Here is a 15,915-nt window from a genome sequence, read left to right on the forward strand (position 1 = left end):
CCTCCCTGTTTTGGCCTCGCTCTCCTCCTGTCGTTGATGTTCTCCCTCACATTGTTTTGCAAGAAAGTCCAGAATGCCATTTTGTTGCATTTGACTTTTCCATACTGGGATTGTAGCTTTTGAATGGTACTGGAGGCTGTGTGGTGTAGCAGAGGGCTGACTTCAGTTGGCTCAGCGTCTCCTGCAGGAATGACACACGTGCATGACTGATGGGCTACAACTATTAACTCTTTGTAAATACAATCATAATAGTAATAGTAGTATAGTAATAGTGTGCTGAAAACAAATATAGAATAATGGTAAAAAAAATAAAATAGCTGGGACAAGGTTATATTCCAAAAGTTGAATAAGGTTTGATAATGTGGCCATTTTGTTTACATCTTTTATTTAGCTCACTTCCTGACCACCATACTGTGTGCTGAATAAAAATAAATATGAACGTACAAAACCCAGGGGTACGAGTTAAGATAAGGTGTAAGGGGTAGAATTGGGACAGGCGCTAACTCTGTATATAAACTACATATATGCTGTGCAATAACGACAGTGGTGTGAAAAAGTGTTTGGCCTCTTCATGATTTCATATTTTTTTGCATGTTTGTCACACTTAAATGTTTTCAAATCATCATTTTAGTCTATGACTAAAACTGACTTTTTAAATGAAACATTTTATTATTAAGGGAGAAAAAAAATCCAAACCTACATGACAAAACCTGCGTGAAAAAGTGATTTGCCCCCCTGCTAAAACACAACTTAACTGTGGTTTATCACAGTGAGAGCCATTATCCACAAATGGGAAAACATGGAACAGTGGTGAACCTTCCCAGGAGTGGCCGGCAAAAGAAAATGATCCCTAGATCAGCGACGACTTATCTAAAAGGTCGCAAAAGACCCCACAACAACATCCAAAGAACTGCAGGCCTCACTTGCTTCAGTTAAGGTCAGTGTTCATGACTCCACCATAAGAAAGACACTGGGCAGAAACGGCCTGCATGGCAGAGTTCCAAGACCAAAACCACTGCTGAACAAAAAGAACATTACGGCTCCTCTCAATTTTGCCAGAAAACATTTTGATGATCCCCAAGACCTTTGGTCAGAAGAGACAAAAGTTGGCCTTTTTGGAAGGTGTGTGTCCCGTTCCATCTGGCATAAAAGTAATGCCACATTTCAGAAAAAGAACATCATACCAAAAGTAAAATCTGGTGGTGGTAGTGTGATGGTCTGGGGATGTTTTGCTCCTTCAGGATCTGGAAGACTTGCTATGATAAATGGAACCATGAATTCTGCTGTCTACCAAAAAATCCTGAAGGAGAATGTTGCCATCTGTTGGTGACCTCAAGCTGAAACCAACTTGGGTTCTGCAGCAGGACAATGATCCAAAAAACACCAGCAAGTCCACCTCTGAATGGCTGAAGAAAAACAAAATGAAGACTTTGGAGTGGCCTAGTCCAAGTCCTGACCTGAACCCTATTGAGATGCTGTGGCATGTGGATGATATTTTGTTTTTATCCAGGATCCTTTTTAGTATTTTCTCTTATTTGCTACATGGTAATTTTGGTTGTACTTTATTAGCTTCCTGGTGACCTTTTGTCACCGACGTGTTCTATTCTACTTTTCTCCTTTGTGAGCATCTTTTTGTTGTTAAATACCTTTTTGTCACCATACTGTTTGTCTCTACTCTGGGGTCCACAAACTCCCGCATACGTGCTAGCTCCCTAACACATACAAACATGGTGGAATCACGATAGCGAGCGCGGCAAAAATGAGGAGATGATTGACCCTCAAAAAGATGGCAGAAAAAAGAAAGAAAACATATAATTTTCACAATGAATGGGAGGTAGAGGTTTTATTTTGCACGACACAATGTGGAGAGACATCTCACAACGTGTCACACAAGCTACCATGCTAACCACCCACAGGGCAGCAGCGCACTACGAGCGGAAAGAGCTCGCGAGATAAAGGCAACTTTGTGCGAACAGTAATCTTTTTTCACGTGACCGGTTAAAAACTCTCAAAAAGCAACAGAACGCTCATTTAGAGCTACGCAACTCTTGATTAAGAAAAAGAAGGCCTTTTCAAACGGGGAGGTTGTCAAAGAAGCAATGATGCTAATTGCTAAAACTGTACTTGAAGACAAGAAATACGGAACCGATGTAATCTCCACTCTCTCGGGTGTTCAACTGCAATGGTAAGAAGAGTGTCGGCCGTGTTTCACATGATGTATTATTTGTACAAACAATGTGCAAAGTAGTTCATGATTTGTGGAAAAAATGTTAGTGGCTAGTGAAAATGGGACATTTCCTGATTTCTACAAGTGTTGTAGAAGTGATCATTTGAAAATATTCAATTTGAAAAACACTCGCACTTAGTGAAAATATAGAAATAAAGTGTTGCATATTGATATTTATGTTTCTTTTCTTATTAAATTGTTGTGAGAAATCATTAACATGATCAGTGCCTTCCCATAGATGAATATCATTAATTATTAATAATATCATATAGTTAAAGGTAAATTGAGCAAATTGGCTCTATCAGAAGTGTGTGTCAAACTGGTAGCCCTTATGAAGAAGTAGCTTTCGGTTTCAAAAAGGTTGGTGACCCCCTAGACACACTCAGACAGGACGTGAGTGACACCCTGCGGACACTCACGGTAGTGCAGCGGAGTGCTTTCGCCATGTAAAACACACCAAGCTATGCACTCGTGTTGAATTAAGCTCTTCAATTTGAATTTACAGGGTATAACTTTATGATGTTTCTTTTTCAACGTGGACCTTATTATTTCAACATGCACGGTTCTCACCTTAGGGGTAAAAATAAACTTGATTGCCAGCACAGATGTCTATTTTTACCATTATCTATTTTTAACCTCCTCTCGCGCCTGATCCTTTATGACGTCATTGTCCATCACGGTGCATTCGAGGATGCATACTCATTCAAGCATGCATCAAGTGACTTGCAGGGGTTGCTTCTTGGCTACATTGTTGCTGCCATCTCGCTGCCGTCTGCTCTGCGATCAGCGCAAACAGACAAGCAAACAAATAAAGAGACAATACGTGAAGGCAGCTGAAAGGCGGGACTTCCTTCCGGCTGTCACCAGAGTTGAGGCTGTTTATCTCAGTGCGCAGACACACAGTCCAGCCCAGTGCGGGATCAGATAGCAAAGGTAAGCTCGGCGAGTTGTGTGTTTTTGCTTGCACGAAGCCTGGAGCGTTTTCTCCGTTTCACGCACTGCTTGCTCGCTTGCTTGCAGACGGCGCACAAATGTACAAAGGTTGTCACGACCGAGTCATTGATGTATGTGTGCTCTTTGCGTTGACGCATTTGTTGTCATTATATCACCCCCACCATTGCTCGATGACGTCACCTCCATCGATGACTTCCTGGTAGTCACATAATGGAGGCTGCTTTAATCACACTTTTGATAAAATGGAGTCCCTTTTAGGATCAATATCTGTGACTGTGTGAGAACCAAGCTAACTACTGCAGTGTGTGTGCAGCAGGGAAGTGCAATGGTGCCAAGGTGCATAGTTGAAGCTAAAAACACCTGAGGGTAAAAGGCAGGCTGCAGGTAGTTAAAGATTGTCTTTCAAAGTTTGTGAATCAGGGTTAAAATAGTCAGTGTTTGTGGTTCTATATTGATTGTCTGATTTATTCTTAAAATAAGTTAACCGCTGTAAACCAATAAAGCACTTGGTCTTTACAACAAAGGCGTAAAGTGACGCGCAGAACTGTATCTCAAATTTACTGTAAAAATAAGTTAACCACTATTAAAGCTGCTCACCAGATCAAGATGAGACACCACCACTGGTGACCAGTAGTGGTTTAAAAGAACAGATTGTACCAAAAAATGTCTATATTTTTCACAGTTACACATTAAACTGCCTAAAATGTGTGTGGTATTCACGTCCATAGCACATAACACAAAAGCAGTTCGGGAGAAGCATTTGCAGTAGGGCTGCAACTATTGAATATTTTACTAATCTAGTATTCGACTGAACATTTTTTCGATGAGTCGAGTAATCGGAAAATCCATATTTTTGCTTTGTTAAACAGCAATTCCAAATACCCAAGCGAAAGTAAAACATTTCACTAAATAATGAACGACCAAGTGGTTTAGTTTTTTAGCATTTTATTTGTTAAATTCACATGTGCATAGGAACAAAGTGTATTTTCTTGGGTCTGATGGTCTACGTACATGACGGTGCTTTTGTAGATGAGTTTATCCATCCCAGACTGTAACCGTTTGCTGGGAAAGGAGAGAGATAATAATGACATTATTAAGACGAAATGACATATTACCTGATGTTGATGGCTGTGCATTTATAAATCCTAAACTTAGGCTGACTAGAAATAATACAAATATTCTTTATCAGGTATTGAGTTTTTTTGTGTTCAAACAAAAATAAAGACATCATCTGTAGTGGAACACATTACCCTCAAATAAGTGAGTGAGACACGCACTTCCTTGTTCCGTCACACAGTATTGTCTGCTAGAAATGAACAGCTACCGATGAGTGAGCTAAAGTGTTTTTATTTTCCATCTTGTTAAGTCACAGTGCTGTGTTTTTGCGGATGAAATAAACCCTGTATGATGTCACGTTACCATCGTAATAAACTGACGCGCATTCGACAGTAGTCATAATAAAGAGAAGGTTAGCCCTCCACACGTTGGTACATTAACCTTAATCTCACTGATTTGCGCTACATTCATTTAACCATTTCTCAGATCTTCCGCTCCATTGGGGAGGAGACGATGCAACATATAGGATGTGCTGTTGTGCTATGTACTGTATGTGCCGCATTACAAGGATAGACTTCTGTTTAGATTGCTGTTTAGCCACATTTTCTGTCTCTTTTTTACATGTTTTCCTTCTCTTTCGTTGCCTTGTCGCTTTCTCTTGCCTCTTCAATCTTCCCTGCCTTCAAACATCTGCTCCCTTCTTTGTCCTCTGCGTGGATGACGTAACTGCGTTGGTAAAATGAGCGATTCCTCGAGGTAGATCAAAATCCTTGGTTATTTTTTTTGTAATTTGCAGTCACTGTTGTGACCAAACGTTATAAATTCAATGATAGCTAACATTAGTAGCGAAACTTTGACAAATTGCAATCAATTTGGTAAGCATGGTTTGCATGCCCAAGGCAGGAAGATTGGGATATAACTAAGCCTGTCATGACAATCGATAAATCGATTAATCGAACGATTAAAAAAAAAAAAGTTGATAATTTTGCCGGCCTCGATAAATTGACATGTGCATGTATGCGAGTGTTGCTCGTCTCTCTGCGCCACACAGGCTGGATGACAAAAGGGTTCACGCTGCGTCTGTCCGTGTGCATTGGTTCTGTAGTGGAATGAACAGAGAGAGTGAGCCCTCGATCTCATTCGGCCTCTTTGTGGAGGCGGGGCTACTGGTGAGTGGATACAAAGCAGTTAACTTCGTGAGGCAGCATACGCTAATATGAATGAAGGCACAGAAGCGATGGCTTCTGAGGCGAATGCCACAGCCGACAGCCGCAGGGTAGGAATACATGTGAACTCATTATAAATGCAGAATGGATGAAACTTGGAACAACGCGTATGGTGCTTTGTTTGCGGACTCGATGGAGTATTGGGCACACGGACTAGTTTTACTTGCGGTATTGTACGAAAACTGAGGCAGAATGTTGGTGGAAATCTTTGGTGAAAATTAAACCACACAAAAGTGGAGCTTCCACAATACGTGTATACGCTGACTTCCTTCCTGTTGTTCGCAGCTTCCTCTCTCCACACAATGCTGGTCCAACTGCTGCTCCTCCTTTGCGCCCTCCTACCGCCTGTCTTTTCCCTCCACCACCCGACAGAGCGTCCCAAACTGCTCCTTGTGTCCTTTGACGGCTTCCGTTGGGACTATGTGGACCGGGTCCCCACGCCGAACTTCCACCTTCTGATGCAGGAGGGCGTGACGGTGGAGCAGGTGGAGAACGTGTACATCACCAAGACGCTCCCCAACCACTACAGCCTGGTGACGGGCCTCTACGCCGAGACGCATGGTATCGTGGGCAACGATATGTATGACCCGGTCCTCAACCGCTCTTTTTCCATGGACACAGACAGCATGTATGACCCCGTGTGGTGGGAGCAGGCCATTCCCCTCTGGGTCACCATCCAGAACTCTGGAGGGCGGAGCGGCGCCGCCATGTGGCCCGGATCTGACGTGAAGATCCACGGGACGTTCCCAACACGCTACCTCTCGTACAATGTCTCCGTTCCATTCGAGACCCGCGTGGAGCACATCATTCAGTGGCTCTCGGCGCCCGAAGAGGAGGTGGTGGATTTTGCGGTTTTGTACTGGGAGGAGCCAGACGAGAGCGGACACAACTTTGGACCCGAGAGTTCTCACATGGATGCCGTCATCGCCGACGTGGACGAGAAACTTGGCTTCCTTAGGAACGAGATGAAGAAGGCGGGGCTATACGAGAAAGTCAACCTGATCGTGACCAGTGACCACGGCATGACACAACTTTTTTCTGACAAGATCATAGAACTGGACGAGTATGTGAGCCGAGACCTGTACACATGGGTGGACAAGAGTCCAGTGGTGGGAATACTGCCCAAAGAAGGTAAGACTAAAACTTGACCCCACTAAGTGGGATTGGGTTGAAATTTCTCTCACAGCTCAATGCATTCTACGAAACCCCCTCTTAACTTCAGGGTGTTTCGTCACTGCTAAATTCGGTAAACACCTTTAGCGGACTGACAAACACGTGTGTAAAATTTGAGCAAGATTGGTTGAAAAACATGGCCACCACTAGGCCTGTCACCATAACAAATTTTGCTCGATGATAATTGTCCTACAAATGATTGCCGCTAAACGATAAGAGCATTTTTTCCTGATCGTGGTGATAATATATGGCATAATAATGCCAGTGCACCGTATCAACCTCAATAAACTTTAGTTTCTCAAGAGTATTTAACGTTGGAATTGGAATGTCAAGAGCTTTTAAACTTAACACATTACACAAACATAATTAAAGTAAAATGGACTCTTTAGCAAATATTGCACTTAAAGGCAAAGTGCTGTTTTTTTTTTGGAATGTTCATCATCCATAATCCTTATGTGAGACATGGACACACGTCTTTCTCTTTTCTGTGTGTTCTCAAGATATAAAAACAGGTCAAAAGAGGCAGCTAATTAATGCATGTAATGGGACACACCTATTCTGCCTAGAAAGGCTGCTTTTAAAGGTATAGTTGGGATTTTTTGACATGAAGTTGTATGCCGTCCCCATCAGCAGTGGACTATTTCAACAGTGACTTGTGTATATGATGAAGACGCTTGCATCATTGGACAATTTTGCCCAGTAATTGAGAAGCGGATGTAGCAAGGCTAACTTTTCTAATGAGATTTCATATTCACAAAATCCTCAACAAACTGTAATGCCCGTGCTCGTGGTTGAGGAAGACAGGCACCCATGCAATTCCAATTGGAATGTAAGATATCTTTTATCACACCCTTATTTTGTTTGCACAATTAGACAGGATGTGGGGCTCTTATTGTGAAGGCTGGAAGTGTATTGTGTGTTGAGAATGTTTGACGATGGTTAACACGAGCCGGTTGAGTAGAAGTAAGTATAAACGCATCTCTCGCCTTATTTCACTGAAAACTCATCTGCGGGCATGGTAAAGCACTCAATTACATTAACCGCAGGTAAAAGACAACACGGCGTAAACACACGCATACAGCCTGAGTCTCACACACACACACAGGCAGCCACACTCGCATGCTCAGCTAAACTAAGCTAAGCCAGCTAGCTTCCATTCATGCTCCATAAGATGACCTGTTGGGCAGAGAGAGGGGAGGAAATCAAACACACATGCACATGTCAATATATCAAGCCTGGCAAAATGATTGGGTTTGTTTTTAGTTATCGTGCAGTTAATTGATTTACTGATTATCGTGACAAGGCTAACCACCACCAAGCAAAACATCTTTGCAGGGGCATGAGTGTGACAATAAGGCATTGACCATTTGTAATGATTATAAGTCTACCATCTTGGATGTCATTTAAGATCAATATATTTCTTGGTTTGTTGTGTTGAATGGTTAGAATTGGGCATTTTTGACTTTTGGCCTTCAACATGATTGAAAATCAATAAGGTTCTTGTGGCATGAGTGCTGTCCTCATCTATATCACATTAAGCTGGTGTCTTGCAGGGAAGCTGGAAGAGGTGTACAACAAGCTGGCAGATGCCAACCCCTACATGGCGGTCCACCGGAAGGAGGACATTCCACAGCGCCTCCACTATCGCCACAACATCAGGGTCATGCCCATCCTCCTAGAGGCCACGGAGGGATGGACCATCGTGCAGAACAGGAGCACTTCGCTCATGCGTATGTCTCTACACCAACCGATCTGACTTTGTTATTAGTCAGAACTAGAACTAGAACTTAGTCAGAACCTGTTTTGGTCTGACAAATTTTAAGTAACTTTGATCAAATGTAGAATTACTATAGCTTCTGCTTGGACATTAACACCATGACAGCTGTTAGGGTTAGGGTTTCGGTTGGTATTAACCCAAACTCTGATGGAAAAAAACAAGCAAGTGACACTGTTAACACTGAGGTCTTTTGGATTGCAAGGTGTACAGTATGCGTAAAGTACGGAATATGCGGTTCCTATCCCGCTTCGCGCATGTAACATATTACGTGTTGTTATTATTCACAGTAGCCATGCCATAGTTCACTGTCAGGTTGGCTTCCAGCTGCCCGCAAAGATAGCTTTTCTGCAAATGAAAAATATCAGCACGTTTTAATGTCATGAGATCTTGTGATAGCCTTCGTCAGAACTAAATCTCAATTGTAATTAACAAAGAAAGAGCAGGAGTGTTTCTTCTTTATTAAGCCCCCACATGGGGAGTTATACTTGTAGCTATTGTTATTGGGCTAGAATCACGGTTTTCGTACTAATGATCGATTCTTGTGTAGCCAACATCAGCAAATTTTAACCGTTGTTGTTATCAGCCAACATGAAATCCTTAAATGCCACCTTTCTCTATGGAGTTCTGAATGGATACAGCCAGCACTCTTGTGATAACAAATAAGTCCCTGTGCCCATTATTTTTGTACAATTTTGCACATAATGTGGTTGTATACAGTAATCCCTTGTTTATTGTATTGTATTGTATTGTATGTACTTTATTTATCCCACAGCGGGGAAATTTACTTGTTACAGCAGCAAGCAAGCAAGACAAGTAAAGAGAACAGTATTTATGGCGGTGAATTGGTTCTAAACGTAGGATTCCTATTTTATCAATGGAATATTTTGGTAGTTGGAGCATAAAAAACCTGTTTACAACCTTATAAGTACGCTTTTTAGCATTATTAGAGTCCTAACCCTAACACCCCTATAGTAATCTTTACACTTGTTTACCCAATATAGTAGACATGATATTAGAAAATAAGACATACTAGACATAAGAAAGACAAAACAGACTCCCACCTTAGGATTGATGGCATACTTCCTGCAGTGGCTATTGTCTTGTCAACGTTACTGCCACCTAATGACCAGTGTAGAATAGTGTTTGTAGTCAAGGAAAAAGTGAGGATATACTGGAATGGTTTTATTAATAAGCAGAGAACACATATGCCGTCAACATTCACACAGGAGCTGCTGTTGGCCACAACTCAAGCCAGTCACTCACACTGTCCACACTGCTAACCACGCTAACACTCATCTAAACACAGGCAACTCTTACACTACATATCACATCTTCTGAATGCCCTATTTTTATGTTTGAAAATGCTTTATTTAGGCCAAGAATACATATGATTTGCTTAAATATGCATATATATATATATTGGACAGCATCAGATTGTTCAGGTGTACCTAATGTTGTGTCCAGTGAGAAGGCTTACCAGTGACTGTCGTCGTGTCTCCTCAGAGGGAAACCACGGCTACGACAACACCTTGCGCAGCATGCAGCCCATCTTCCTGGCCCGTGGCCCCGCCTTTCGCCAGGACTATGTCAAGAACTCCATGCGCTCTGTCGACCTTTACCCCCTCATGTGCCACATCCTGTCCGTTCAGCCTCGCCCCAACAACGGCTCCCTCGCACACGTTCAGGACCTCCTGCAGCTGGAGCCCACGGTGTCCACGCCCAGCATCACCCCCAGGACACAGGACGAGCGCTCCTACTCCCCCGTGGTGGGTTCCCTCCTGGGCGTGGTGCTGGTGCTGGGCTTTCTGGTGGTCTTTGTCCAGCAGGTGACGCGCAAACAGCTGCCCTTGCTGAAGCACAGAAGCAGGGAGATGTCTCAGCCTTTACTGCAAGAGGACTTGCACCTGTAGCTGCTTGTCATCGTCCTCCTGGATGCAAGTGAGACATGCTGGACTTGGACGCCTTGTGGAGGTCCAACCAAGTGTGAGTCAAATGTGGCGTAAACCTTTACATACGCTTTTAGTGGCTTTGCTTTGTTTGTCAACGTCACATCATTGTTTGCCGTTAGCTTCACATCACAGCTGAGAGCCAAGTCCTTGGTAAGTAGGGGGACATTACACCAGTGGTTCACAACTGGTTTGCCTGTGGGACCCACCATCACCCCTTAACATCAAACCTCAACCAAAATTGCAGACATTTTTCAACTCCGATATCTAATATTTAATGAGAAGACATTCAAGTACAGTTTGAATTTGAGGTAGTGCAAAATAAGGCTGTGTGCCAGCGCTAAACACGTTTCATGATCATCCATCCATTTTCTATGCCGCTTCACTGAGGTCGCGGGGGTACGCTGGAGCCTATCCCAGCTGACATTGGGCGAGAGGCGGGGTACACACTGGACTGGTCACCAGGCAATGGCAGGGCACATATAGAAAAACAATCATTCACATTCACATTCATACAGTACCTATGGACAATTTAGAGTCTCCAATTAACCTAACGTGCATGTTTTTAGAATGTGGGAGGAAGCTGGCACGCACACACGGGGAGAACATGCAAACTCTAACCATCCATCCAGCCATCTGTTTTCTATGCCGCTTATCCTCATTCATACCTATGGACAATTTAGAGTCGCCAATTAACTTAATATGCATGTTTTTGGAATGTGGGAGGAAACCGGAGTACCCGGAGAAAACCCACGCACGCAACGGAGATTCGAACTCAGGTCTTACCGACCTCCTGGAACAATATATTTTCATACACAAACGATTTGAAGAAAACGTGACTTGAGTACATGGTATATGGGAGGAGTGCAGCACTCTTCAGATAACCAAAAAGTGTATACAAATTCAACTTAGTTGCCCAAAAACATGGCGTGCACCTGGTGACGGCGTAGCAAGCAAATACCCAGACAAAGACCTGCGACCCACTGAAAATGGGTTCATGACCCACTTTTGGGTCGCGGCCCACCAGTTGAGACTCACTGGTTTACGGGACGCTGTTTTCAATGCAACGTAACAGCAGCAGCACTGTTGTAGTGCTTCATACTTGTATGTATGTACGTATCACGTGACATGTAGGCGTACATACAGTATGTCAAACTCTAAGCCCACGTCAATAATATATGGTAATATGGCAATTCCAGTGTTTTTAATGGTTATTCTGATGGGGTGTTGTGTTGCTAATGCTGCCATTTAGACAGGAATGTCAACGTAGCCTAAGTACTATCTGGACAAGTTGAGTAGGAGGGGTTGTATGACCACACCCGTCGTCATCGTTAAGTTCACCAACAGGAAAAGGCGTGAGGAATGGCGAGTGTCGGAGCAAGACTTGTTCCCTCCTCCTGTGTTGAACCAGAGTAGACCAATTAGACGCCAGCAAACCTATGCAATGCAGATTTGTGTGTCGTCGTTGGTCAGGCATCACGTGATCGGCTCCGTGGAGCTTCTTGAATGTCCATGTAGCTTCTCCGCGTGACGTCTTTTTGCGTGTCGTCTGTTCTTTTTGACATATTTCTGCGTAGCTGGTTGTTTTTCCACGTCGTCATGGCCATCGACGTTTGTTGGTGAAATGTGCAGTGATGTCGTTATTGTCAGTATTTTCCTATTTGTTCTGTTTCGGTGTGGCTTCTGACTCTTTCAAGAAAGAGTCGGAACTGTTCCTGCGATTTGCACTACATGACCGACGGGGCAGCAGTGGGGTGTTTTGTTTTTGTTTTTGTTAACGTTATGTACACTTTACACTTCATCTCGTAGTTGTAAAAAAAACCCACAAAGTTAGGTGCCTCTTGCCAAAAAGCTTTTAAGTCAGTGTAGTTCTAGAAGTTCAATAAATACGCGAGTATTTTGACAGCATCTTGTAGTCTAGATGTGGTTATAGTAAGATAAGATGCATTACCAAATTACAGTACCTGAGCCTCCCCAAAAATGCCAACACTGTGATTGTTTTTAAATTCCAAACATTTCTATGGAAATTGTTCATTTTGAAATGGTTTCATCAGTGAAAAAAAAAGTCTCTTGCTTACAGATGAAACAATGAAATCCACAAATATTTGAATTATTTGTGAAAAGAATGAATGTCCAATCAGTTGTATTTTGTCGCGACCTTAATTTGGTGTGAAGATGAGCTACCTTTGCTATGCTACGGATTAAAACAGCCTTCTGAAATAAAAGGGACTTTAAATAAAGTTGGCATTTTGTTTTGGGTTTTTTTTTGTGTACGCGTTTGCGATAATTAGATGGTCAGAAAACGCTCACAATACGAGTTCATCATGTATCAACAAATGCTCATTTTTTTATACTTAAACTTACTTTGGTGGTTGTAGTTTGCATTGGGGTGCATTATTATAATAGTGATTTTTTTTAAGGTTTTAAAAACATTGACCCCTCAAAGTTCTTAGGTTCACATTACAACTATGAATAAAAATATGGAACACATAAATACTGAAAATACTGTATTTATATCCACACAAAAATAGAACAATCAACTTTGTAAAAGCAGGGGGGGGGTTGTTCATGTTGTGGTCTGTAAGTGTACAGTAGATTCACGCTTTTTTTGGGGGGGGGGTTACGTTTGGAAATACACCACCGAATGGTACTTCGTAATTGAGAGACCCATAAAAATGCCTCTTTTTGACACAACACTCACCGAGATGTCACTTCCTGTTGATCAGAAAGGACATGCGTGGCAAGAGCTCCGCTTTTCCTACCGGAGTTTAAAACTATTTTTTAACCTTCCTTGACCACACTTGGTGATCACAAGGCTAGAATAGCTTGCCGACATCCCCAGCTTGAGCTTTTGTTGAAACAAGTGCCGACAGCTGTTAGCAAGTTAGCGCTAACCAGCCAACCACTGAATTTCAAAGCGGTTGCCTAGCAATAATGCTACGCAACAAACAAAATGATTCAGCTGTGAAATTTTCAGGTCCGGACGAACCTCCCAGGCTGGTCTCTGTGATTTTTTTTTTTTTTTACACAAACGAAGAGGAAATGTCCGTTTTCAAAAAGAGTTTGAAATATCCGACTCCCTGAATACATGGCCCGTTTGGTCAGTCAATGAGACACAAAAGACGTCTTGACAGTGTGCTACCCCTGCATAAGCTATCCATAACCATAAATACGTCCCTAAAAAGAAAAATATGGGAAGAAAGTAGAGTTGAATTGTGAATGGATGTATTCCTTTGTCTTCGGTGCCAATGACGCTAGCTTACCCACTCGTGTGCTTGATATGTGGCCAGAAAGGAGCCAACAACAGAAAACGTAACATTTGCAAAACAAGCACTCAGCTTTTCCTGAAAAGCATCCAACTACTGATGGGCGTAAGGGAGCCATTGGGGAACTACTGCGGACAGTTGAGCAGAGCAAACATACTTTCAGGAAGTGGATGAAGGATCCAAAATCAACTACAGCTGCTAGCGTTGTGACTGCACTGGAGATCGTACAGAGGAAGCCATTCACAGATGGACGATACATGAAAGAATCACTCTTACAAATGTTCACAGCGTCTATTGTCTCAATTAAATAAAGAAGAAATGATAATAAAATGAAAGAACTGGAGGAAAAATGGCTTTTTTGATGCTGAGGGTTGCCCACCCCTCGTATGACAATGACGGGGTGAGCAAAAGTACATTTCCAGGGTTAACTATAAAGGTAATCTTGATTCGCTAAATGTACTCCAAAAAAGATGAGTTAGGATCATCCATAATGCTGCGTATAGAGAACATGCAAATCCTTTATTTCTAAAATCACTAATATTAAAATTTGCTGATTTAGTCAACTTTCAACCAGATGAAATTATGCACACAGCAAACAATAACCTGCTACCCAAAAATGTCATACAATACTTTCCTACAAGAGGAGAAATATCTCAGGGGTAAAACTAAACTTAAAACACTTATACGCGAGAACAACGCTAAAAACCCACAGCATTTCAGTACGTGGGATTAAATTATGGAACGGATTAAGGAACTCCGCAGTACGAGCAGTTGATGTCTGAAAAATATAAGGAGTCTTGAACGTGCTACGTTTATTTGTATTTATTATAGGGCTGTCAAAAAAGCGCAAGCTAATATAGTTAATTACATTTTTTTTGCGTAATTAACGCATACTCATCATGGCACGCCACAGCTCTCAGTTATGTCAGACCACAGGGTAGCTCCCTACAGAGTCCGACACTCTTTTATAACTTTATTCTTACCTGAACACATCAACAGCAGCGCAATTCCAACACCATATATGTGTCTTCTACTTCTAACAAACACATCTCTAGTCCATTCATTGCAACACTTCCTCATTATCACCAGACAGACCGCGAGATGCATTCAAGAACACTCCGAACATCACAAAAACGTCGTCATCATGCGTGTATGGGTGGTCTAAAACAGCAATGCAAAGAAAATCAATAAGTAGATATTCTTATCACTCCCTTTGTAACTCTTAATGCGGAAGTACAATTTCATGCATTTAATAATGCTCAGAAATCCCAGAAAATTCACTCAAAATGTGAATTCTACTTAAATGACGTGGTGTCTTTGAACGCAACTACTCATTGCTCATAAGTTAAAAGTCTGATTAAAATATTCTGCTATTAAAGAAACGGTAAATGTTAGGTAAATAGATTTTTAGACGTGTGTGCCACCTCTTAACTTGATTTAAATTTCAAGTTAATTTGGCGCTGCTACATAAATATATCAATAAAATCCTGCACTCTGATTTATCTTTCTTTCAATAAAATACAGTAAAAATGGGCATGTTGTCAGGTCCGGCTATGGCCAGGGTTTGAATCCCAAAGCAGAGGAGAACAATCTGAGTAGTAACCAAAAATTTTTAATACAAAAAGTGTCCTCACAAAGAGGTAACAAATACAGACAACAAAAGGTGGCAACAAGCTGTCCTAAAATGTAACGAAAAAATCCCAAAACACTGAGAACAAAAAGCACTTGCAGAAAAGGTGCAAGGGAAAAGGGTACACGACTGAAGTAAGACGCTGCTGAGGAAAAAGTCAAGCAGGATAAAGAACGAGTGGTACTTAACTGAAAACAGCTGCAGGTAACACAAGGCGAGGAATAACTAGGCAGCGAGGCAAATGCTAAAAGCCAGAATACAGCGTGAGCAAGATACACCACGAGGCCGGGCTGAGCGGAGAGCAGGTGCGCATGAAGGTACGATCTGGCGTCGACGAGCTGTTCCAGCCATGCTTAAAAGCCAGTGGAGATAACTGGAGGCAGCTTCGCCCCTGCCGGACCAGCGGTGCACTGCAACATATGGCAGACAGGCGGCAGCAAAGCAACACCACAGCACATGACACGTACTGTATTTCAAACATGACGATGGTCATGGTTTAATGTATTTTCAACATGCATACACGTTACATTGGAATACATCACATAGTACAATTCACAGTTCTACGTGTCCAAAAAGGAGCAGGAAGAAGCAAAGCTTATTTAATCCTACCCTCCATCCGTTTCAAATCAATTGCAATACATTTGTTCACTTTCTGTATTC

The 15,915-nt window shown here is 42.2% G+C and overlaps 1 protein-coding gene across 1 annotated transcript; it reads left to right on the top strand.

The window, feature by feature from the left end:
• The first annotated feature begins 2,913 nt into the window (after positions 1 to 2,913).
• Positions 2,914 to 12,928, top strand: enpp5 (ectonucleotide pyrophosphatase/phosphodiesterase 5). Its single transcript, XM_054761923.1, has 4 exons — positions 2,914 to 3,160; positions 5,749 to 6,594; positions 8,190 to 8,366; positions 9,917 to 12,928. The coding sequence occupies exons 2-4, from the start codon at positions 5,766 to 5,768 to the stop codon at positions 10,321 to 10,323; spliced, it is 1,413 nt and encodes a 470-aa protein (XP_054617898.1). The 5' UTR covers positions 2,914 to 3,160; positions 5,749 to 5,765; the 3' UTR covers positions 10,324 to 12,928.
• Positions 12,929 to 15,915: the final 2,987 nt, after the last annotated feature.

The sequence above is a fragment of the Dunckerocampus dactyliophorus genome, chromosome 19 (assembly GCF_027744805.1).
Source record: "Dunckerocampus dactyliophorus isolate RoL2022-P2 chromosome 19, RoL_Ddac_1.1, whole genome shotgun sequence".
NCBI classification, from domain to species: domain Eukaryota; kingdom Metazoa; phylum Chordata; class Actinopteri; order Syngnathiformes; family Syngnathidae; genus Dunckerocampus; species Dunckerocampus dactyliophorus.